Below are 23,842 nucleotides of genomic sequence, written 5' to 3'. Positions count from 1 at the left end.
ATTCATCCACTCATCATATCATCCATTCATCATATCACCCATTCATCATATCATCATTTCATCCATTCATCATATCATCCATTTATCATATCATCCATCCATCCATATCATCCATTCATCCACTCATCATATCATCCATTCATCATATCCATTTATCATATCATCCATCCATTCATCCACTCATCATATCATCCATTCATCATATCATCCATTTATCATATCATCCATTCATCATATCATCTATTCATCATATTATCCATTCATCCACTCATCATATAATCCATTCATCATTTCATCCATTTATCATATCATCCATCCATCCATATCATCCATTCATCATATCATCCATCCATCCATATCATCCATCCATCATATCATCCATCCATCATATCATCCATTCATCCACTCATGATATCATCCATTCATTCTCCACAGGAGGTGAGGTGCGTCCCTCTACGTTATGTTCACCTCTGAATGGTCCAATCCGTTGACTCCAGTCAGAGCGAAGAGACCAAAGAGGATGAAGAGAACAATGAGCTCAATGAGTCTGAATGTTGTGGATCCTTCATAGAATACAGATGAAACTGTCTATAGAACCACGGGGATTGAATTTAGGTAGAAAACAACTATTTCTGAATGCATGTCTCTGTATTTTATTAGTCCTTTTTTTCATTCGTTTGTTAAAGATAATTAATATTAATAATAATAATGTTTCTGAGCAAAAATATAACATTCATTCAAAAACGACAAAAAGGCAAATATGTTCATTTGAACTGTTATTTAATTGAAAAACAAGTCAACACCATTCGGTCTTCAGTTTATCGTCACACAGTGTCCATACATTTATGCTTTGTACAAAGAGGTATCAGTTCTCCAACAGCACAGTACACAACAATGAGACACACAAGGACGCGTCTCACTTCGAGGGTGAGGAGCCTCCTGTTTGCAGCAGCTCTCCTGTTACACGCGGACCAGAATCAGTGACCCGATGAGCGACCGCCGCCTCGCGTCACCATGAGGGAAGAGTGACTAATAAATACGCCTCCGTGTGCTGCAGGCGTCCCGGAAATATCTACTTTTACACGCTGAACTCGAGCACAATAAAATAACGTCCACGAAACGCGTGCACCAAACGTTCTAGTCATTCCAGGAAGGACTGAGTGGATTCTTTTCCTCAGTTGATTCATTCGTGATGTGATGTTGGAGACGGGCGGGAAAAGAAGATGAAAGATTCATTTCTCAAACAAATAGTTTTGCATGTTTCCACGTTCCGCCGCCGAGGGAGAATGTTGGGTTTGTTTCAGCAGTCAAGGCCTTTGGTCGGAGGAAATGTCGTAGAATGTCCGTCAGGTAAAATAACGAGATCACCAAAGCAGGAAGCGCATGAAGGTGACGCAGCTCGCTAAGTGATGCTGTTGCATGGCGCTACGTCACAAACCCTGATAACTTGTAGCGTTAATCATTGTTCTTCAAAGGTTACGTTGTAAACGTCACTTCTTATGTCCTTTTTGACTTCACAGAACCGTTTTGTTGCCCAAATGCTAAGCAATCGTTTCCCAATGCTAATGTTATTTACCTGTGCAGGTCGTTTACACCTGTAGTCCTTTAACACTGTGGTATACAAACGCAAACTATAGGAAAGCAACATGAGCAGAAAAACATGTCCGTGTTACACAAAGTTGACATGAAACGATTATAAATCACATATATTATTTGGTTTGGAGACGTTGACGTTCGACACATTCGTGGTTCTCAGAAACATAAAAAGGCAACATGTGTTATTCTGGCGGTTTAATGTTCTTTGTGACACAGAATTCCTCCACTAACTGATGAAGACCTTGAGATGTGCGGAGGGTCCTTTCAGGGGAGGAATTAGCTTCCTTTCCGATATGAATTTTAATTCCAAATAAAGAAAATACATTCTGTGTTTGGCATAGAAATAAGAAAAAAAGAGCAACTGGAGAATGATGAAACAACGTAACATAATTAATATGAACACAACTAAATGTTTCCGTCTGATATAAAAATGACCAGATTTCGTTTTTAGACCAACAAACCAGGTTATGGGAGGAAAGCTCTGGATGTCTCTCGTTGTCCACAGTAAATGTCGTACGGCGTTTACATCAGACTTGCGTCTGTGTGCCGTGTTGGGCGGGCCGTGGTGCACTAGGAGGTCGGAGGTCGCAGGGCGCGGCAGGAGTGGCAGCACGCCTTGCTGTAGTACCAGTGGCTGCACAGGTTGACCTTCAGCGCCAGCAGGCAGTTGGTGGAGGGACGATCCTGGCAGCTCTCATCTGGGACCCGACCACAAAACCCACAACCAGGCTGAGACGTGGCTCAGGCCCAAACAATGTCCTTACAGCAGAGATGACGCTTTCATCCCAAAACCTTCTTTTCTATCATCAAAAAAGTTCTGATATTTAAAGTGCGGTTCTTGCTCGTGTGCTGTGCTTCGTGTCTGCTTTATTTCCTTTTGCATCTTTATTGTTTACTAGTTGTTGCATGATTTTTAACAGCAGACTCTGCAGACGCTCTGCAGACCTCCGACACATTTAGCCGTGTGTTCAGGTCGGGCTAACGGCGAGCATGCGTTATGCTACGGGCCTAACGGTGAGGCCCGTAGCATAACGCATAACCCCTACAGTGTGGAGCTTGTGCGTGCTTGTTCTGGTCTTCCTATCTTCATGGGGTCCAACAAATCAGTGGGGGCCGAAAAGCTGCGTGTGTGTTTGTTTGTTTGTGTGCGTGCGTTTGTGTGTGTGTGTGTGTGTGTGTGTCTGTGTGTGTGTGTGTGTGTGTGTGTGTGTGTGTGTGTCTGTGTGTGTGTGTGTGTGTGTGTTACCTGGCGGCTCGGTGGGGCAGGACTGCAGCGTGCAGGTCTGCTTGGCCACAGGTCTGGTGAGCGGGTCGCAGCCTCGGACCAGCTCCGTTCCCTGGTAACACTTGACGTCTCTCATCCTCACACCGACGCCACACGTCTTCGTGCACTGAGGACACAGAGGGCCGGAGGACACGGTTCAGCGCGGGACGTGGGAGGCGGAGCGAGCGCGCCGCGCGGCCCTCACCTCGGACCAGGGGGTGGAGTACCATTTGAAGCACGGCCTCTCGAAGCAGGTGGTCTCCTCCTCCGGCTTCTCGCTGCCTCCGCACGCCTCCTCGCCGAAGGTCTGGAACGTCCCTCCACTGATGCCGACGCACAGGACGAGCTTCCGCTTCACGCCGCGACCGCACGTTGTGTTACACTATTGACAACAACAAGAAAGGTGTGGACGGGCATGTCGTACTCTGTGTTCCTCTTTCTGCTTTGATTTCCGTCTAAAAGCAGTCAAGTGTTTTCTTTTATCCAACTTAACCGCATATTTCTTTAGACCTGATAGGGAGACGGTTGTGGTTATGACATAACTTGTCCCCCTCACCCTCTCCCAGTCCTGGCTCAGCCAGTGCGGAGCACAGTCCCTCTCCCCACAGGGGTGGATGGCCAGCGGCTTGTCCTCCGCCGAGCACTGGTTCTCAGGAACCACGCGACCCTCCGGCGCCTTGCAGTACACGTGACGCACCGTCTTCCCCTGGCCGCACAGCCCCGAGCACTGGGGAGTCAAAGGTCAGAGCCGGATGACTCACGGTGGGCAAAGGAGAGCACATCATTCTTCTCCGGCCAGGTCGCTGCGGTCGGAGCAAATTGAACTGCGTCGCGGGAATCAAATGGCAACAGAGGAAACGTAGGACAATGTCCACCGGAGGTCTGATCGTCCCACTGAGGTTACTGATTCTACCGAATGCTACGATCCTGTTTGGACAGAGAAGATCATTTGTCCTTCTCTGCAACTACTTGAGGGAACAGTTTGATCACCTGGTGCACGTATTTTCAAAATAACAATAAATATTTCTGAGTCATCTGTAGTTCAGACATTTCACATGCATCCATTTGGACCTGGTCTCACACCCTGCGGGTTTCAAGTGACTTTAAATGGAACATAAGGAAATACATCTGTGCAAAACAATAAAACATCGTAAATTCTCTGTAGTGAAGCAGCTGGGAGAGACAAGGTGTTTATTATTCATCACCTTTTATGAAATACAAAGAAGGAAAACCGGCGGAGTTGTCAATAAAATAAAATAAAAATAATTCAAATGAAGTGAGTCATTGGTCAAGGAGGAAGTATTTGTGTCGATAAAAACAGTAAGTTACTGTCATTTGTCAAAAAAGTTTTGAGCGATAAAACACGTGCTTCTGTCTCTGGATGTCAATGAAGTGGAGACCAAAGACACTCACAGGACCCCACTCGGACACGGTCCACTGGCGCTCGCAGGGCGGACCCGTGCAGTTCTTGGCGTTCGGTGGTCGGGTCATCGGGTCACAAGGCCGGGCGTCCTCAGAGCAGCGGACGTCCCGGGTCACCTGGGCTTTGCGGCCACATTTGGCGGGACACTGGACGGCGGAGGGAATCACAGAGGCATAAGAGGAATACCAGTACAAGATGCCTTCAAACCATTTGTAAAAGTTCCGATTGGAAGAGTCCGAAGTCTGCAGGAACAATCGGATCTGAACCGCCGTTCTATTGAGCCTTCGCTTTGCACTGATGATTCCAGGCCTCGAGTTCAGCAGTTTCACCGTCGCCCTCCTGGATTACTTTTTGCAACCAATGAACGGAAGTGGCGGTAAAGCACAGAGACAAAGGTCCATTGGAGACGAGGTCTTCTCACCCCGGAACTCCTGAAGTACCGAGAGCAGAACCCTTACCTCCGGACTCCGTCAGACCTCTCCTACCTCTGTCCACTCGGCCACCTCCCACTGGGGGCCGCAGGCCGGGCTCTTGCAGGGCCGCCTCTCCACGGGCCTCTCCAGGTCGGCGGTGGCGCAGAGGTCGCTGTAGACCGAGCTGTCCAGGCCCGGCGAGATCATCTTCCAGCAGCGGACCTGACGGAACTGGAAACCCTCCCCGCAGGTCCTGGAGCACTCGCTCCAGCTGCTCGCCTCCCACCTGAAAACGACAGCCGGTCCCGTGTCAGAGGTTCCGTTGGGTCCAAAGTCTGAACGACATCCTGATGTTCCGCGGTACCTGGGCGGACATTCTCTGCCGATGCAGAAGTCGTGGACCGGCTCCGGTCTGGTCAGAGCGTCGCAGTACATGTCGTGCACCTCGATGCCGTCGTACCGGATGCACGTGACGAAGGACTTCGACACGCCTGGATCAAGAGCCAGAAACGAGAAACCGACGGCAAAGTCAGGTGTTGAAGATGAGAAAAGGTTTCCATTGGGAACGTTCAGCAGAGCGGCTTGAGGTTCTTTTAGGAGAGTTAAATGTTTTGGGCATGTTTGTTTTCCCTCACTATATATTTGATATAATATACTTTCACTATACTTCATGGCACCTAAAGGAGAACTGGTCAGGAACGGCCCTCTGGAGCCACATTGAGTGACTCAGGACTTAGGAATTAGAATTAGGAGGTGCGTTATTGACCTACAGAGGTTCATTCTGAGGGTTATTCTTCTATCAATGTGCCTGTTTTCTGGAAAGTTACTTTTAAACACAGTTTAAGTGTTGATCCTCAGTTGATCCTTTTGTTAAGACCCACTACGTATTGATGGACCCGCTGGAGGGAAGGGAGACCCGGGACAACCAGAACCGAGAGGGTCAGAACTGAGAGGGTCAGACTGTGAGACCCTGCTGTAGAATGAGAGGTTTTCAGAAGGGACCCTGGTGGTAGAGACACTACCACTTTGGTCCACAGGGGGCGACACGATCAACGCAACACGAAGGCTCCTCGTAGCAACTTTAAACAAAGTGTACGACCTGATCTGCAGTCTGTTAGCTCTGCTGTGTGTGTGTGTGTGTGTGTGTGTGTGTGTGTGTGTGTGTGTGTGCTTCTACCTATGGAGCAGGTCATGCTGCAGGGCTCCTGAGAGGAAAGCTTCCAGCGGTACATGTCAGCTGCACTCAGCTTCAGGTTCTTCTGATGGATCCTTGGATTCCCCCTGTCAACGCACACACACACACACACACACACACACACACACACACACACACACACACACACACACACACACACACACAGGGAAAGAAAAAGCTTGCATCATGAAATCTAGTTATTTTTTTGAGGTCAAATCTGACGGGAACGTTGTGAGCGTGACGATACCTTTTCAAAGAGATATTGTTTTAATGATGTTTAGGGACCCACACATCTGATTCACAGCCTCCATCCCAGCGGACACGCTTTGTTTTATCGTCACATCAAGTTAAAGTCATGTGCGCACTCTTGTCATAACACTGGTTGCTCACTCGTCGTCCGCCAGACGTTTATTTAACGCTCCCGTTGAGTTATTCCTCGCCAGCATTCCCCGCGGGGAAGCAGACGCACCTTGTTTTCTCCCCAGAGGCGACTACGGCCCGACAGCACGCTCTCCCCCCTTTGCATCGTCCCTTCACTGTTCTAGGGAACAACTTGACTTATTAGTCTGAGCGAGGCCCTCCCCCTCCTCCTCCTCCTCCTCCTCCTCCTCCTCCTCCTCCTCCTCCTCCCCCTCCTCCTCCCCCTCCTCCTCCTCTGCTCTGCTCGTTTCCTCTCCTCCTCCGGTGGCCTTCACTGTCTGGTGAAGTCGTGTTTGGACACGAAGCCAACCTGAGTAGTAAAGATGATGAATGGACAACGTGCCGGGTCGACCTGTCTGTCTGCTTCTAGTCTACCTGTCTGTTTACGTGTAGCCCCGCCCCAAAGGGTTCCCTGCATAATGCTTTATCATGGCGCGTTTCCACCGAGCGGTACGGTACGGGTCGGGTCTGTTAACCATGATTTGGCGAGCGTTTCCACCGCCAACAGTGCCCTTACTTGATAGGCGTGGTGTATTCCAGAAAGTGGTGATGACGTCACTTGATAGACGTGGTACATGACGGAAAGTAGATTGACGTCATTCGATCGCGCAAAAACTGAAAGCTAACCGCAAACAACAATGGAGGACGTCCAGCCGATCCTGTTCCTGCTTCTCCACATGTGGCTGTTTGTCACAAGGAGACGACACTCTTTGTTTGAGCAAAGGCTACATGCTGCAGGTGTGTTACGTGTGTTGTCTTCCCCCTTGCGGCACGCGCAAATGACGACACTCGTTCAACCAATCAACGCCCTGCAGTGAGTCTAGCTCCGCCCTTTAGTACCAAACCACTGTGCCAGGTGCCCCAACGGAAGGGAACCCAAAGAGTGATACGGTACGGTTCGGATTTTTGGTCCCATTCTCAACTTTTGGCAGTGGAGACACAAATAAAAGGGTACCGACCCGACCCGTAGCGTACCGCTCGGTGGAAACGCGCCACTAGAGACCTGTCAATCACTGAACTTGTCTCACTGCCTCTGGCTACGTCTCTCTGACGGGGCCTTCAGAACCAGGTTCCTTCTCGATCAACCCCAACCGAAGAAGGTCTGAACATTCAGTCTCACTCCAACTAGAACCTGAACCCATTCAGGAGCAGGTTCTGTTAGACTACCTGGTTCTGTTGGAGCGGCCAGAGGTCCTCCCGCCACTCTGCACGGTTTTGTTCTGGAAGGAAGTGTCTCCGCTCTCGTTGCGTTTGCGACCGAGGGTGAACTCCAGCGTGTCGTTGACGCCGAGCGGCCCGTCCCGCTTCAGGACGCCGGTGTCAGTCTCCCGTCCCGCCTCCGGTCCCGCCTCCGACGAGAACAAACCCTCTCCCTCCGTCAGCAGCTGATTGGTCGAGATGTTGACGAGCAGCTCATCGGGACCGATCCGTCCGTCCAGCAGGACCCTCCAGATGAGGTTCGGGGAGTCCGGCCCCGTGTCCAGGGGCCCGCCAGCCGGAGCGGGGGCGGCGGTGCCGTCTGCGCGGCTGCCGTTTCCCTCTGAATGGATCAAAAGGGCAGAATTCATTCAGAGAACATGGACGTCTTATCCCAGAGGCTCTTTGGTGACGTGGAACCAGTGGTCTGAAGAGAAGCTCTATAGCTCGAACGACAAAGACCTAGGACCTAGGACCTGAGGAGCGATGTGATCACCTCATAGAGACCTCATACAAACGAAAGTCGAGGAAATGGAAGTTGGCGCTCTGCAGTGTGCAGCGCGACATCGGGCCTCCTCCATCTTCTCTCAGAGGCCGGGTGTAATGTGCCCCCCCCCCCCCCCCCCATCCCCCCGCCGTCCGTCTGCCGGATGAGTTGAGCGCCGGCAGGGAGGCCATTACCGCTCATGTTTGTGATGCACTGTTTTAAAAAAAATGGGAAATCCACGAAACTCAGAATTTTTCATCCGCTGCTGATCTGCTTTATGTGTCTGTGGAATGAATAATGCAGAGCTGCAAAGGGCCGTCACACACACACACACACACACACACAGAGATGTAAAATCTGACCTATTTGTCTGATCTACCAATGGGCCACTGATTTGTCTTTTCTTTATCCTCTCACACACATCCGTCTCTTTTTCCTTTATTCATCCGATCGGCTGCAATAACGAATCGGATCAAACTCGCGATATGGTCACATGACAAGGAGATGTTTTTATTTCCAGCGCCAAAAGGTTGCTTCTCATTATCGTCCACTAACACGTGTCACTCTCCGACCCATTAAATTCCTGTTAGAATAAACTGTCCTCTTCACAGGAAACAGCTTGTCTCGGATCAGGAAAACATCTGCAAACATCACAGTTTGGTTTAAACAACTTCGTCATTGATTCATGAGGCCAATAAATCACCGTTGCTCTTCCTCACCGGTAAAGTTGGGGTCCTGGTCGCAGTCGATGGCCGCCGTCCCCTCGTACACCTCGTTGGTCTCTTGGCCCTTCTGCCCGTCGGCGCCTCCCCCCTCCGCCCGGCTCTCGGGGGCCGCCTGGTCGTAAACGCTGCCGTTGGGGTGCGGCGGACCCCCAACCTCCACCGACACCTCCCCCGCCGAGGTGTCCGACCCGGTGTAGGCGGGAGGGGGCGGGACCGGTGGCAGGGAGTCCCGTAGGACGGTGTACTCGTAGGTGATGTACGGCGTGCGGCCGTTCTGGTTCCACACCTGAGCGACGGGGGGAGAGGTCGGGTCAGGTCGGGTTCGTCTGTGCAGGTTTTAGACAAAATGCGGTCTAAACTGTTCAGACCTGTGGACACCACGTCTGTTATCTCTCCAACGATCTCACCTCACACTTTGTTTGTTGCCTTTAAAAACAACTCCTACAAGGTCCCGTGTTTAACCGCCTCTACAATCCCAGCGGACCCCTGTGATGCAGCATCCTGCAAAGGTCCATCAAACCTGGGACATGGACGTTGTCAGAACCTCCACTGCACTGGTCTCAATCTACATTCACCCTGCAGACGCTCTGAAGAAGCTTGAACCTCCCTGCTTCAGCCTCCTGGGCTGCGTTCCACTAGCTTACAGTGGCTAACCGCTAACCCCCGCTAGCAGACATAGCGGACGAGGAAACAAGAAGTCAGGTCAGAGAAGGACAGAGGTCCGGATCTAACTGCTGGCGTGACCCTGGAGGAAGAGTTCAGGTGACAGAGCCGGGTGGAGGACGGGTGGAGGGCGGTTAGGCGTACCAGGATATTGATGGCCTGGTCGATGGGGCCTTTGACGACGATGTACTCGATCCCGGTCTCGTACACGTCCATGGGCCGGCGGTACTTGAAGACGGCGCCCGCTGCGTGGAAGTTCTGGGGACTGTCCACTCTGTAGGCTCCGTTAAAGAAGAAGTTTCCTGCTTGGTCGGTGACAGCTGGGGGCAAAAGAGCGTCCGGCCTTTTTCTCTTTAAATTTAGTTTAAATTATTACCAAAGATCTCCTACTTCACTTGTTTTAGTGCACGTGTGTGTGTGTGTGTGTGTGTGTGTGTGGGAGGAGCAGGAGGGAGGAAGCTCTCACCCAGAACATCGGCCGACTTCTTCCTCTCGATGATCTGGATGTCCCATGATCCTTCAGGGATTTGCGTGATTAAAGAGTAACCTTGACGACAGGAAACAGGAAGTGGTCAGCACTACCTGGATTTAACCAGGAAGAGGTCATTATTTTCTAAACGTTAGTGTGTGCACGAGAGGTGGAGAAGGAGGCGTGGTTATCGTACGCGTGGACTCACCCGGACTGGTGGCGACGCGGCGGAAGTTGCCGGTGACTCTGCTGCAGCTGCTTCCGTCTCCCTGACAGACGCCACACTTATCCAAGGCGTTGGAGGAGAACAGCACTCCGTCACACCCGATCGGCTGAGCGGCAAAACAGGGAGCGGAGACGATGGGGAGAACGATGTCTCATCTTCTTCATCGCCGGGTGAGAGGGTAGAGATGAAGGACATTGTAAAAGAAGCAGCTGGACTCACCTGGCACTCGCCGGCCACGCAGACGCCGCGGTAGCTGCTGTACTTGCAGGACGTGCCGTCCCGCGCCGTCTCCATCAGCTGCCTCTGGCCGTCGGTGGTGGTGCAGTGGAGGTCACAGGGGTTGCTGGAGATGTGGACGTAGTCGTCTGAGGAGGAACACGGCTAATCCGGTTACAAACAGCGCTCCTACCTACAGCCGTGGACATGAAATACCTGCACTCTGTGAACGGGTGTCAATCAGTGGCTTAAAGGCTGCTCCTGTTTGGGTGCGAGGCAGGACGAGGGGCACCGCCGTTGTGTTTAATGAGAGGGTGGAGGCGTCATGTGGGCGCGTACCAGGATACAGAGGCTTCCACTGGTAGTTCCTCCCGTTGTAAAGCTGCGAGTTGAAGGACCAGCACTGCTCCTCCCTGAAGCTCCTCCCGGTGGCAGGACATTCCTGCAGGGCGGAGACAGCGCCGTCCGCCCGTTTTACAGCGCTACTGCTTATATGTGAGGACGCACGATTGTTCCTTAAACGGCTTCATGCGGTCTGAGCGGTTTTAGTACAGATGAAGATTCACCGGCAGCCGGTTGACTCACTTCAGTGTTGCACAGGTGATATTTCTTGGCTGTTCCCGTGCAGGTCATGTTGTCTTTACCAGCCACAACCTTTTTCCTTTGGACAGAAAAACAAGCATTTGGAGAATTTACAGAATATTTATGAAAAATAAAAAAGAAACCTGTTGAGTTACGTTTGCATTATAGTATATTAATCTACAAAAGGACCTTTTGGCTGTAAAGGTCAGAACAATTATATTATATTCTCATTTTAGTTGCCATTAATGGTAATGTGATAATGTAATAATCATATCTAGATCTATATCTCCATGTACACACACACACACACACACACACACAGTATACCTGAGCGTGCTGGTGCATGTGCGTATCCATGCATTCCTATTACAGCCAGTTTAACTTTTAATTGTGTTTATGTGTTTGCACACACACTTGTTAACATTACGTTGTGAGGACATCAAGCTGGTCCCCACATCGTCAAACTTTAAAAACGTCTACTTTGCTCTCGTATTGTGAGCTGTGAGTGAGTATCGATGTTGACTGCCAGATGTTTTTTTAACAGACTGACCTCTGTTTGAGACAGTGTCTCTCCTGTGACATCACTCCGCCTCCACAGGCCCGAGTGCAGGCCGTCCACTTGGCCCACTCGCCCCACCAGTACGTGGTCACCTCAAGCTCCTCCTCCAGACTGTTGGACGCTACGCCGTCTTCCTGAAAGCACACACACACACACACACACACACACACACACACACACACACGGGTGATTCATTGTGTTCGTAGCATTGATTGTACCTTCAGTGGTATAAAGATGCTGCTGTTTGCCGTCACATCTCAATCGGCCATCACTCAGTTTATAAAAACGTATCCGTGTTCTACTTTTACCTCTTGTCTGTTCATCTGTTCCCATTCCTGCTCTAACAAACACTGTGACTAATAAAGGACTATTGACAATCTGCCATAGAAAGGAAAGGAAATGGATGTGATGAAAGGTGAGAACATTCACTTAAGAATATACATATATAATATTTCAGTTCAGTTATTGATTCTTGTTTTGTCTTACTGCCTATTTATAGTACTTGTTTCTTTGGACAATGTCTCTCAGTTGCACTTTAACTTATGCTGCTGTAAATCTACTGTACTGTAGGAGTGTACTTTGTCGTAGTGCACGTTTTGGCCATCGGCCACAGTTACAGCTGTGGCCACACTTTGCGAGCTTCAGCAGAGCCCAGATGTGCACATGAGAGTCACAGGGAATGAGCGCCGTTGGGTTCCGAGGCTCCAAGGAGTGAAGGCTGGTGCACCAGCTGCATTGATTGGCTGCGTCGGTTCTTACGGACGGATCCATCTGGGATGTGAGCTCCTTGTGAAGGTGTGAGACAGAGCAGAGGGAGGACGCGAGACACCGGGAATACCAGACAGAGCGAACGAGGGAGAGAGAGAGGGAGGAGGCGATCGGTCGACTGATGGATCGGCTCGACGGCGACTCATCGCTGTCCTCGGATTGCTTTTTAAATTTGTCATTCACACTTTAAATGTTGTTTCTTTTCTCAGTTTTTTGAACTTGGAACGTTTGGTTTCACTTTTACTACAAATACTCCCGTTTGTGTTGGGAATCTCTAGACGTCGTGGGTCCAAACCGGAGCAGGACGTCGTGAGAATGCGGCTCAAGTTTGACGGTTCAGGTTGAATTAAATATGGAAGCAGCCTCTGGAGACACAAGAAGTGACATCACTGCCCCTGAATGACAGAGACAACACGCTATCGGGTAAATAACAGCCTACTTGAGTAGCTTCCTGCTTGGAAAACAGTGTTTGAGTGACAGAACCACTTTTATCCAAAGCGACTTACAATAAGTAAGTAAGTGTTTCAACCCAGAGGGAACAGACCAGGACACCAAACCAAACTGCAGAGAGCTAAGTGTTTATTTTACCATCAGCATATAAAATATTTTTTATGCTAAAAGGTCGATTTCTGAATAATATTGAGATAATGTCTAGATGCATCCTTTTGATGTAGCAGCTGGTAAATGTGGACTTCAAAGCTCATCGTCAGCCATCGGTTGGTCATATTCCGTGTCGTGAATCACTGGCGGGGACGTCGCCGTGAGGAGACCAGGCTGCCCAACGGCGCCGACAGCCACGTCTCAGGACAGAGGACGAAAGTTTCAGTGGAGCGTTGTGTACCTGCAGGCGTCTAGCGGACGGGTTCCCCACCGACACCACCAGCGCCAGGAAGCCCAGCAGGACCAGGCCCGTCTCACCGCAGCGCTCCCACGACCACGCCGGCATCCTGTCAGGCAGAGACAGCGAGGACGTTCAGTGACACAAGCAAGGGCAAGAAACGCAACTCTGAGCTTTGCGTTTTAAGGATGTAGCCTTTTACTGCTACGGCGATGTGGTCACTAGGACATCGGCCAACGGCCCGAGGTCTTTGGTCGTTAATCTTCGAGTTTGTCATGTTGGCCGTTGGCATTTCGGTTTTTTAATTTCAAGCAAGCAAAAAGGTTACAGTACAGAACTGAATACACACTGAAAGGGTTAAAGTTATTGGACGAAATCACAGAGCTCTCACAGACCGGACATGGTGGAGATAGAGACCTGTCAATCAGTGTGTCGCTAAACGGACCATCAGTCACTAAATGAGCATCACGCTGTGTAGAAGAAGACTTGAAACTAGAGACTGAGACCATAAACTCATGTTTACAATGTTTACTGAGGGAATAAATCAAGAGAGAAGTAGAGTCATTTCCTCATAGACGTCTATGGGAGCAGAGGAGTCGCCCCCTGCTGGTCACTACAGAGAAGTAGAGTCATTTCCTCATAGACGTCTATGGGAGCAGAGGAGTCGCCCCCTGCTGGTCACTACAGAGAAGTAGAGTCATTTCCTCATAGACGTCTATGGGAGCAGAGGAGTCGCCCCCTGCTGGTCACTACAGAGAAGTAGAGTCATTTCCTCATAGACGTCTATGGGAGCAGAGGAGTCGCCCCCTGCTGGTCACTACAGAGAAGTAGAGTCATTTCCTCATAGACGTCTATGGGAGCAGAGGAGTCGCCCCCTGCTGGTCACTACAGAGAAGTAGAGTCATTTCCTCATAGACGTCTATGGGAGCAGAGGAGTCACCCCCTGCTGGTCACTACACAGAATGCAGCTTTGACTCATGAACCTCTGACTTCACTTTTCATACCTGGAGGTCTCTACCTTGTATTTCTGTCCAAATCTGCTTGTGTTTGTAATGAATGACAAACATCTGCCAGAAAGCAGAACCCTTTCACCACTCAGACCAGCATAGATGGACGGTTTTCACCACACAGCAGCCAACGTGTTGATAAATGGAGGCACATTTTGGGTGTTCCTGATGGATGTACCCTGCCACGAGTCCTTAACAAAGCCTGAAGGGCATCCAGGGAAACGTCTGCTGAGTTCTGATGGCGGAAATGACCGACGTCAAGTGAGATGTGGACAAAACCAAACTGACGAGACCAGAGGTGTTTCTCTAAATTGGAGCTTCTCAGCTTCCAAACCCACAGAAGAGCCTGAAGTAGAATTTCTTGTGTTTTTTTTACCCCAGGAGAAGATATTTGCGGTTGTAATATTTCCTTTCCGACTCTTTAGTGAAATCCCTCGCCCTCAAGAACATCTGTGGTTGGTTACAAGGGGAAACCTGAAGAGCGCCACCTTTTACCTTCGCCCTGATGTTCCTTATTGAAATGAGGTCCTGAAGCGTCTGGAAGCAGACTGCCAACTAGCAACAAGACACATCCTTCTTTTTGGAGAAACACCCGGTGAAGCTAACGGAGCTCAGGGTCCCCGGGCGAGTGGGCAAAGCCGCCGGGCCGCAAACCTTTCAGACAAACCTTGTCTGGATCAGCAAAGGTACGAGGTGGGGGTCCACCGCTTACACACAGCTTCTAGGAAAGGGTTCATGGGACGTCCCGTGTCCTCGGGTCCAGTTTAGGCAGCCTTGTTAAAATAAGCGAGCAGCTCGTCTCGCCCTGTTTGCATGTCTGGATTTCTCTGGCACTAAATATTGGTGACAGGTGTCTTTAAGGCCGGCGCAGCAGCACCTGGACTTCATTATCCCCCCAGACACAGCTGGAGCCCGGCCAGCTGCCACACACACACACACACACACTCAGACAGACACAGCTGCACATGTGTATACACTCAGCCGGTGGCGTGATTGAGCACACGCACACACGTTGGCCAGCCGTGTGCGTGTACAGGTATGTTCTTCTCGCAGTCTGTGTCCCACTGACGTCTGACCACCAACACGGCTCTTAATTGACGTCCCGTGTCCCTGTGAGGACGAGTAGAAGAAGAGTGTGAGAACCGTCCCAACGGGGTCTTCCTCCTTCCTCCTCGTCCTTCGCTGTCCTTTCCCAGGCGGCCGGCACGGAGGACAAAAGTAAACACAGCCCCCCTCACCCACCCTGAAGGCCCCCTGGGGCCCCTCGCCTCGCCGTCTTGTTTTTGTAGCGCTGGCAGCCTGAGCAGACAGACAGCCGTCTGTCCCCGGGGAGGAGTGAGACCGATCAGAGGAACCAGGAGGTTTATTATCCAATGCTGGAAGCAGCTGGAAACATCTCGCAGGTTTGACATGGTGGACTGATGAATCAGAAGCTTTTATACTTTCATTCGTTTGTCCCCCCCCAGCGGCGTCCCGGCGCCCTTTGTTACCCAATCACAGGCTCCGCTCAGACCAAACGTCCCGGGTGTCAGTCCCCGGTTAAGATATCCTCTAGAGCAGTGGTTCTCAACTGGTCTGGCCCCGGGACCCACCATCACCCCCTGATGAGAAGCCGCGACCCAAACCGAGGAACATTCTCAACTTCTCAAATTGATTTAATGAAAATGTGGTGCTGAACCTGAGAGAGTGTGGAGACAGAACACGTATGCCAACACAAAAACAAGTTTAATGAAAAAACAAAACAGCCAGCTGTTAATTCTAACTTTTATTTTTCCAGGCAAAGGCCCGCGACCCACCAGTTGAGAACCACTGCTCTAGAGGACCTCCGTCCCTTCAGATAAAGTCAAAGTCAAACGCGATAATGTGTCCCTGCGAGCGCCGGACCGAAGGACGCTGTGGTTTTTAGACCAGCGAGAAGGTTGGGAAGGTCCTCGGGGAGCAGGACCAGACCAACAGCTGACAAGGACGACGCAGACACACCAGCGGAGCCCATTGACTTCCATCAAGATAACGAATGAAAACTGCCCCCGGTCACAACGACAAACAATGAGTCAATCATCAAAAGGTTTGCCGTCATCTTTGCGTCAATCTACTGAACGATTGGTTGCGGCAACAAACAACAACAAAAACGTTGATCGGATGGATGCCGGCCCGTCGCTGTCGGTCTGCGGGGGGATGTAGGGGCGGGGGGGTTTGTGTGTGTGTGGGGGGGGCGTATGTCTGAGAAACTGTCTTCTTCTTCCTCAGCGGCCGTCACCCCTCAGCTACTCATGCAAAGTGGAAAATGGATCTTGGCCTCTTGTATGAAAGAGAGAGAGAGCCAACAGACAGCTGGGCAGAAGGACAAAGGGATGGGGGGGGGGGGGGGTAAGAGTGAGCCAGGCAGTCTGAGGAGTTGAGGAGAGGTTACTGGGGGGGGGGTTCGGTGGGAGGAGGGTCGCACTTGACCTCCGACGTATTTATTGACTCGTTCTTTAAAGCTTCCCAGGAAACCCGACTCAGTTCCGTTAGATGTGGTCTCTGACCGGACCTCGTTAGTTAATCTACCCCCCCAAATACAGATTATCATGATGATCATTATCCATGAAACAGAATGCGTGTAAACAACGTTGAATCAGCGCTGAAGGCTTCCAGCGGGATGAAGGTCGTAGCCTCCCGTTTACTCTGATCGGGTGGTGGACGCATGATGGGAGCCGAGAGGATGCTGCATGATTGAAACCAAACCAACGTTCACCAACCAAGTGCTCAGAATGAGATGCATCGGAGGTGCAGTTCAGCCCGTCTGGAGCATCAGAGCGAGGTGACCACTGCAGCGTCGGTCGGATAGGTTCAGATTCCCGTTTATTGGACCTGCTGAACCCTGACTGACCGCGGCTTGTGTCTAGGTCCGATTTTAGGTTCCTGCAATGCATGCTGGGAACCGACACCGTTTAAATGTCCACTCGTCCGTCCAGCTCTCAGTATGGAGACTGCTGCTTTGAACAGAACAGAAGGGAGGGATGAGGATCGGTCTGCATCACCTGCTGAGCGTCGGTTTGAACGCAAACGTTTAATCGGCCTCAAGCGGCTTCAATTTCGATGCCGAGACATTTTCAACGGGAAGTCTCGTTATCTGAGGGACTCTTCATGCTCTTTATAACGTCACGGTTCCCCCCAAATGTAGTAAAAGGAAAGTTCTAAAAGCCCTTTGTTTTACTCGAGAGTCGAGCGCGTTTTTCATTCTGTAAATCTCAGTTTGGAGCCTCAAAAAAAAAACACAAGCAGCACTGGCAGCGACGTTAGCCTCCACCACACCACTGGAACACACACACACACACACATCTCCCAGCAGCTGACAAGTTTCCAGAGAGACTTTGGCCTCTCCACACACACACACACACGCCTGCATGCCTGCACAAAAACACACACACACACACACACATTCCCCAAAGCAAGTCAGCATTATTTAGTGAATTTGTTTTGGTCTGGTGCAAAAAACAACTCTCATTGGCTCTAATGTACCTCGTAAATACACACACACACAGAGCTCATGCAAACCACAACACACACCATGAACACACACAACGGAGTACGCAAACTTACAGAAACTCTTTGACACACAACACACACACAGAGCGGAGGAGGTTTCAGATATTTACCCACTCACCTCGCCTGCAGCAGTCAAAGGGCTCCTCGTCTGCAGGGGATGCCGCTCACTGTGTGTGTGTGTGTGTGTGTGTGTGTGTGTGTGCGTTAGCAGGCCATTGACAGCGGTGGTGTGTTGTGGCGTCTCGGTGCTGCTGTCGCGGTGGAGTGAAGAGGGAGAGACGGACAGAGGGATGAAGGGAGAGGGGAAGGGAGGTAAGGTGTTCTCGCCCTGCATCCCTCTTCCTCCTCCTCCTCCTCCTCCTCCTCCTCCTCCCCCCCTCCGGGCAGCAGGAGCAGACGGAGAAGTGTGGGAGGATCACAGGAGCTCTCCTTTCTCTCTCTCTCTCTCCCCGTTTGTTTTATTAGCATCTCCACTCCTCCGCAGCACGAGTAAAGACCTCAGCTTCCTCCGTGTTCGCGCATGAATTCTGGAGGGAGGAACCTCCTTCTTTCTCACAGAGCTCTGCTCCCTAAGGAGGCGCCCTCAGCCTCCTTTAACTCCATCACCGTTATCTCAGGTTGCAATTGTATTCAAAACTGCTGATTCCTAAATGTTTTCTTAAATACTTCTTGTACTTGTGTTGCAAGGGGGAGTACGGAACCCTTGTTATACCGCAAGAAGGGGACGTATTTTGCCCACTTCTAAACGACCAGGAATGGGAGATGTTCCCGCCTGGTACGCCGCAGATCAGCTAGAAAGAGGTATAGTCCGCACCAAGCCTAGCTCCAGAGACATAGACTCCCTTCTGGGTGTAACCAAAACCCATAAAGACTCGCAGCACCGAGTCGGCTACGACTGGCTCACCGAAAGGGCCAGAGCGAGGGATCGCTCAGTAGAGACATATTTCTCCCAACTACCAGACGTTGAGCAGGAAAGCGTGAGGAAACCTACGAAAACACACAAGGGCTCAAACATCAAAATTACAAAAAAGCCGAAGCAAAAGAAACTAAAGGGAAACAGGAGAAGGGGCCCATCGCCCCCGTCCTCCTCTTCCTCGTCATCCTCATCACCCTCCTCATCCTCCTCAGGCGACTCAGAAAGCTCATCTGAATCCGAAGAGGGCAACGTAACACATAGCCGACAAAAAGGGGATCAAAATAACTGGGAAAGGTCTTTTATGGGCAGAAAAGTGAAGAAGGTCAAAGACAAGCTAAGCAAAGAACGGCTCGAACACTTCCCAGATAACAAACCAAAAACAAACAGAACAAGAGTATATGATTGAAGTCGTAGAAGAAGGGGGATTAGCCCCAGAACAGCTGGATAGCACAACAGTCACCATGTGGCTGAGAGTAAAACTAGAGGCAAAAATAATCAAATACGACGAGAGCGTCAAGGACTCAGAAACAGCTTTAGGGCTAGCTTTGTGACCAAAGGCCAGCCGAGGCCAGCTTAGTTGCTCCGGCACCCATCAAAGAACTAATAAGGATAGGATTCATGGAGGGACAGTGGATAAAGGCTAATGTACCGCTAAAAACACCGACAGATCAGACAAATAAAATATTTACCTGCGACACCGGAGCAAATATCTCGGTAACAAAGAAAGGCGAAGGGACTCCACTAGAAGGAGCAACAATAGAAGTACAGCTAATGGTCAAGTAAAAGACACATCTTTATTTCCGTACAACGGTATGGTAGCAATAGAAGGCAAAAACAGACTGTTGGGCATAAAAGACTTCTCGCGGGCCGAAACGAATAAAATGAACAACGGGCGGGATTTTCAATTGACGGGACATCCGTTAATTGGATGAAAGAATTGCAAAACGAAAAGTTCAAAAGTACAAAACTCTACTATAACAAAATTAGGTTGAAAGAAATCCTACAAAAAGGCCGATACTCGCAATTCAAAAATGATGTAGGATACGTGGAGGGTTTCGAATACAATATACAAGGGCTACCACCACAAAAAGAAAAACAGTACCCCATTGCCCCGGAGGCTGAAGCAGAGATAGAAAAAAACGTCAAAGAACTATGCGATCTATGGGTGTTAGAACAAATAGACAAAGTACCACACAGCCTCCCCATACAGACCGTATCTAAACCCGACGGTACGTACCGATTAGTACACAACCTTAGAGCATTAAACCGGGTGTCCCGACCCGATGACGCAGAAAGCATTAGACATGCCCAGAAGCACAAGTTTAAAACCTGTCTTGACTTAGCGAACGGATTGTGGTCAGTGCCAATCACAGAACAAAGTAGCAACAAAGCATGCTTCATGTTCAAGAGACAACTACCACAAGGTTATAAAAACTCACCAAATGTGTTTCAAACACTAGTAGAAAAATGCCTATGTATATATATGTTAACACATTCATATATATAATAATTAATAGTATTTAATCATATTTTCAAAAATTAATAAACTTTATCTACTTCCATTTTTTCAGACAGGGAACACAATGTTTCAGAGTTGTTTTTAGGACCCGGTGGTCGAATGTTCCCAGCAGAGGGCGTGTTTTCAGGGCTGGGCAGCAGGCCTCGGATGATCTGAGGGGGGGGGTTAAACTCCCCTTTTGCAACACTGCACCCTTTGTGTGGCTGCCCCGGAGCCCTTGAGCAGGTGCGACAGCTGAGAGGAGAGCAGAGGACGGCAACTGCTGCGCCTCAACCACCGTCCCGGGATGGGCGAGATGTCCTCTCGGGGACAACTGGGAGCAACAGGGTCAAATATGGCTCCACCAGAAACCGATGACGGCTAAACGCATGAAGCTCAAGAAGGTGTTTGATGCACATTCAAGGCTGCTTGGACTCCGCCAAGACTTCTAACAGCCAGTAGAGCAGGTTGGTCTCCTCCAGCACTCGTAGCCAATGTAGTAAATCATAGATATCCCACTCGCTTATTTTGTGTGTTGTCCACGTAATGGTGAAGGTGGAGCTATGAAGACCGCTAAATCACACACAGGACGGGAGGTGGACGGGTCCAACAAGCGGCGATTTGACAGCTTTCCTATTTTCCCTCAGCAGGATTCCATATTTTACTTCTAAGAGGAGCAACCGGCCATAAACATCCACACAGGAAGGGACAGATGAAGACAAACCGTCTCCAACCAGCATCGAGCGAACACGCCGTCTGGAGGAAGCTGGACTCAGCGACTCCACATGTTTTCCTCTCATCCAGTCGCTTTAGAGGCTGGAGGCAAAGGGTTCCAGGCGGCGACCTCCGGTCCTGAGGAGTCAAGCCGATACTGAAGCGTCTTGAAGACATCTATGAGGAAATGACTCTACTTCTCTGTAGTGACCAGCAGGGGGCGACTCCTCTGCTCCCATAGACGTCTATGAGGAAATGACTCTACTTCTCTGTAGTGACCAGCAGGGGGCGACTCCTCTGCTCCCATAGACGTCTATGAGGAAATGACTCCACTTCTCTGTAGTGACCAGCAGGGGGCGACTCCTCTGCTCCCATAGACGTCTATGAGGAAATGACTCTAGTTCTCTGTAGTGACCAGCAGGGGGCGACTCCTCTGCTCCCATAGACGTCTATGAGGAAATGACTCTACTTCTCTGTAGTGACCAGCAGGGGGCGACTCCTCTGCTCCCATAGACGTCTATGAGGAAATGACTCTACTTCTCTGTAGTGACCAGCAGGGGGCGACTCCTCTGCTCCCATAGACGTCTATGAGGAAATGACTCTACTTCTCTGTAGTGACCAGCAGGGGGCGACTCCTCTGCTCCCATAGACGTCTATGAGGAAATGACTCTACTTCTCTGTAGTGACCAGCAGGGGGCGACTCCTCTGCTCCCATAGACGTCTATGAGGAAATGACTCCACTTCTCTGTAGTGACCAGCAGGGGGCGACTCCTCTGCTCCCATAGACGTCTATGAGGAAATGACTCTACTTCTCTGTAGTGACCAGCAGGGGGCGACTCCTCTGCTCCCATAGACGTCTATGAGGAAATGACTCTACTTCTCTGTAGTGACCAGCAGGGGGCGACTCCTCTGCTCCTATAGACGTCTATGAGGAAATGGCTCTACTTCTCTGTAGTGACCAGCAGGGGGCGACTCCTCTGCTCCCATAGACGTCTATGAGGAAATGACTCTACTTCTCTGTAGTGACCAGCAGGGGGCGACTCCTCTGCTCCCATAGACGTCTATGAGGAAATGACTCTACTTCTCTGTAGTGACCAGCAGGGGGCGACTCCTCTGCTCCCATAGACGTCTATGAGGAAATGACTCTACTTCTCTGTAGTGACCAGCAGGGGGCGACTCCTCTGCTCCCATAGACGTCTATGAGGAAATGACTCTACTTCTGTGTAGTGACCAGCAGGGGGCGACTCCTCTGCTCCCATAGACGTCTATGAGGAAATGACTCTACTTCTCTGTAGTGACCAGCAGGGGGCGACTCCTCTGCTCCCATAGACGTCTATGAGGAAATGACTCTACTTCTGTGTAGTGACCAGCAGGGGGCGCAGGGAGTTTATGTCTCAGTCTCTAGTTTCAAGTCTTCTTCAACACAACATGATGTTCATTTAGTGAACTATGGTGCATTTAGAGTCAAACAGACCATAAAGCAGGGGATGCTTTAGGGCGGGGCTACACGCTGATTGACAGATGCCTACCGTGTCTCTGTCCACATGTCCTTTCGTTTTGCGCTGGCATAAAGCCACGAAATGAATGAATGAATAAATATTAAATCATGATGGGAAGCATCAATAACCTCCAAGCGGCAGATCGTCACAACGGCCGCTTCTTCTCATACACGGTTAATGGTTCCATCTCCCACTGGGAGCTCAGGACGCTACTTCCTGTCCCAGCCCTGAACGTTGACATTGTACAACAACAGGACGGGTGTCATGGTCTCAAACTCAGCTCCGTCCTCCTGAGACGGACCCTCAAACAGTCACTGTGCTCACTAGTTACATGCCAGCTGTAAAAGGTTTGTGGACATGCTGCCGTGGGGCATGCCAGCCCTGCCCGGCGCCCCTCCCATGATGCACTGGTATGCAAACAGCTGCCCGGCCATGAGTCCTTTGGGAGGGGGAGGGGGAGAGGGGGGGTCATTTAAACTTTAAAGGGCCAAACTGGACCACTGGGTGTGTCCGTCCTGCGTGGCATCCATTCAACCGCTAGACTCACTCGCTCACAACTCAGGGACCCCGAGGAGCCCTCGTCTCCCCCGACGGGACGTTTCCCCCCCCGCTGGCCGCCACGCTCTGCGACCGTCCCGCCGCCGGCCATGGGAGCGTTCATTGCCAAGATGCTGCTGCCCACAGTCAGCAGTTTGGTGTTCCTGCCCACGGCCAGCGTGGCCGCCAAGAGGGGCTTCCACATGGAGGCCATGGTCTACTTCTTCACCACGTTCTTCACCGCGGTGAGCTCCTGCCTCCGTCTTCAGCGGGCGGAAACCTGCGCGAGGAAGTCGGGGGGAGCTGAGTAGTTTTTAAAAGTGCACATGACGTTGTTTATTCGCTGTTTGACTTGCCAGTGTGATGTTTAATTAATGCAAGTGGGAAGAAATAATCCATACGTGAGAGATTTCTGTTTGGGTTTGTCCTCAAAAAACCTCATTCTTCATTCTTACGGAACAATAGTTTCTACTTGTTTGATCCGTGACACACGGAGCCTGTTGTGGTCAAACAAACCTATAACTCTAAATCTGTAAATATTCATCAAACGTCTTTTCTGGTACATTTTTGATTGAATCTTTTAAGGATTTTTTTCTTTTAAAATGATAAATAAGCCTTTTTTTATCGTTCAACCTTCATTTAGACGTAAAATGAGTCAGCAGGTCTGATTCAAAAATTCACAGATGAGAAATTCAACTTATTAAGAGTTTTTCTGAAGCGATTTAGTCGGTGTTGCCTGATCGTTGGTTGTGGTCCGCTGGACTCTCTGGTGTCCCCGTAGATCTACCACGCGTGTGACGGACCCGGACTCTCCGTCCTGTGCTTCATGAGGTACGACGTCCTGGAGTACTTCAGCGTGTACGGCGCGGCGCTGTCCATGTGGGTCACGCTGATAGGTGAGACCCGCCGGGACACACGACCGTCTTCAACCCGTCTCTCGCTTTTCTGGGTGTAAATTCCAGCTTCCGAAAGCAGTCTGTTGCCACTCGAACCACCAGACGTCCCGAACCGGCCGAACGCAGCAGTTGTTGGTGACACATGTTGTGTGTTTGAGTTCAGCAAGCACGTGCGCGGCCACACACACACACACACACACACACAG

The 23,842-nt window shown here is 50.4% G+C and overlaps 2 protein-coding genes across 3 annotated transcripts in view; one reads left to right on the top strand and one right to left on the bottom strand.

The window, feature by feature from the left end:
* Positions 1-763: 763 nt before the first annotated feature.
* ttc16 (tetratricopeptide repeat domain 16) lies at positions 764-18,031 on the bottom strand. Of its 2 annotated transcripts, none has more exons than XR_013451940.1 (19): positions 17,695-17,948; positions 13,045-13,150; positions 11,427-11,569; positions 10,880-10,955; positions 10,634-10,736; positions 10,298-10,443; positions 10,061-10,184; positions 9,850-9,930; positions 9,528-9,703; positions 8,715-9,006; positions 7,479-7,851; positions 5,874-5,977; positions 5,061-5,187; positions 4,769-4,982; positions 4,274-4,429; positions 3,417-3,587; positions 3,088-3,242; positions 2,843-2,987; positions 764-2,294 (listed from the first exon to the last, which is right to left on the bottom strand). XR_013451940.1 is itself a non-coding variant. In XM_078086384.1 (19 exons), exons 2-19 carry the CDS (start codon positions 13,147-13,149, stop codon positions 2,167-2,169), a joined length of 2,841 nt encoding a protein of 946 aa, XP_077942510.1. In that variant the 5' UTR covers position 13,150; positions 17,695-18,031; the 3' UTR covers positions 764-2,166. The 2 variants fall into 2 exon arrangements, 1 of the variants encoding a protein (XP_077942510.1); XM_078086384.1 differs by having other exon boundaries at positions 3,066-3,242; positions 17,695-18,031.
* A 4,665-nt stretch (positions 18,032-22,696) lies between these two features.
* Positions 22,697-23,842, top strand: part of mymk (myomaker, myoblast fusion factor) — a 3,000-nt gene continuing 1,854 nt past the window's right edge. Inside the window, exons 1-2 of the mRNA XM_040194675.2 lie at positions 22,697-22,985; positions 23,522-23,636. Of these exons, the coding sequence (XP_040050609.2) occupies positions 22,851-22,985; positions 23,522-23,636 (250 nt within the window). The 5' untranslated portion in view covers positions 22,697-22,850. The remainder of the gene's footprint in view (positions 22,986-23,521; positions 23,637-23,842) is intronic.

The sequence above is a fragment of the Gasterosteus aculeatus genome, chromosome 13 (assembly GCF_964276395.1).
Source record: "Gasterosteus aculeatus chromosome 13, fGasAcu3.hap1.1, whole genome shotgun sequence".
Taxonomy (NCBI): domain Eukaryota; kingdom Metazoa; phylum Chordata; class Actinopteri; order Perciformes; family Gasterosteidae; genus Gasterosteus; species Gasterosteus aculeatus.
Note: the sequence above shows the minus strand (reverse complement) of the source record. Positions and strands in the feature narration are given on the sequence as shown.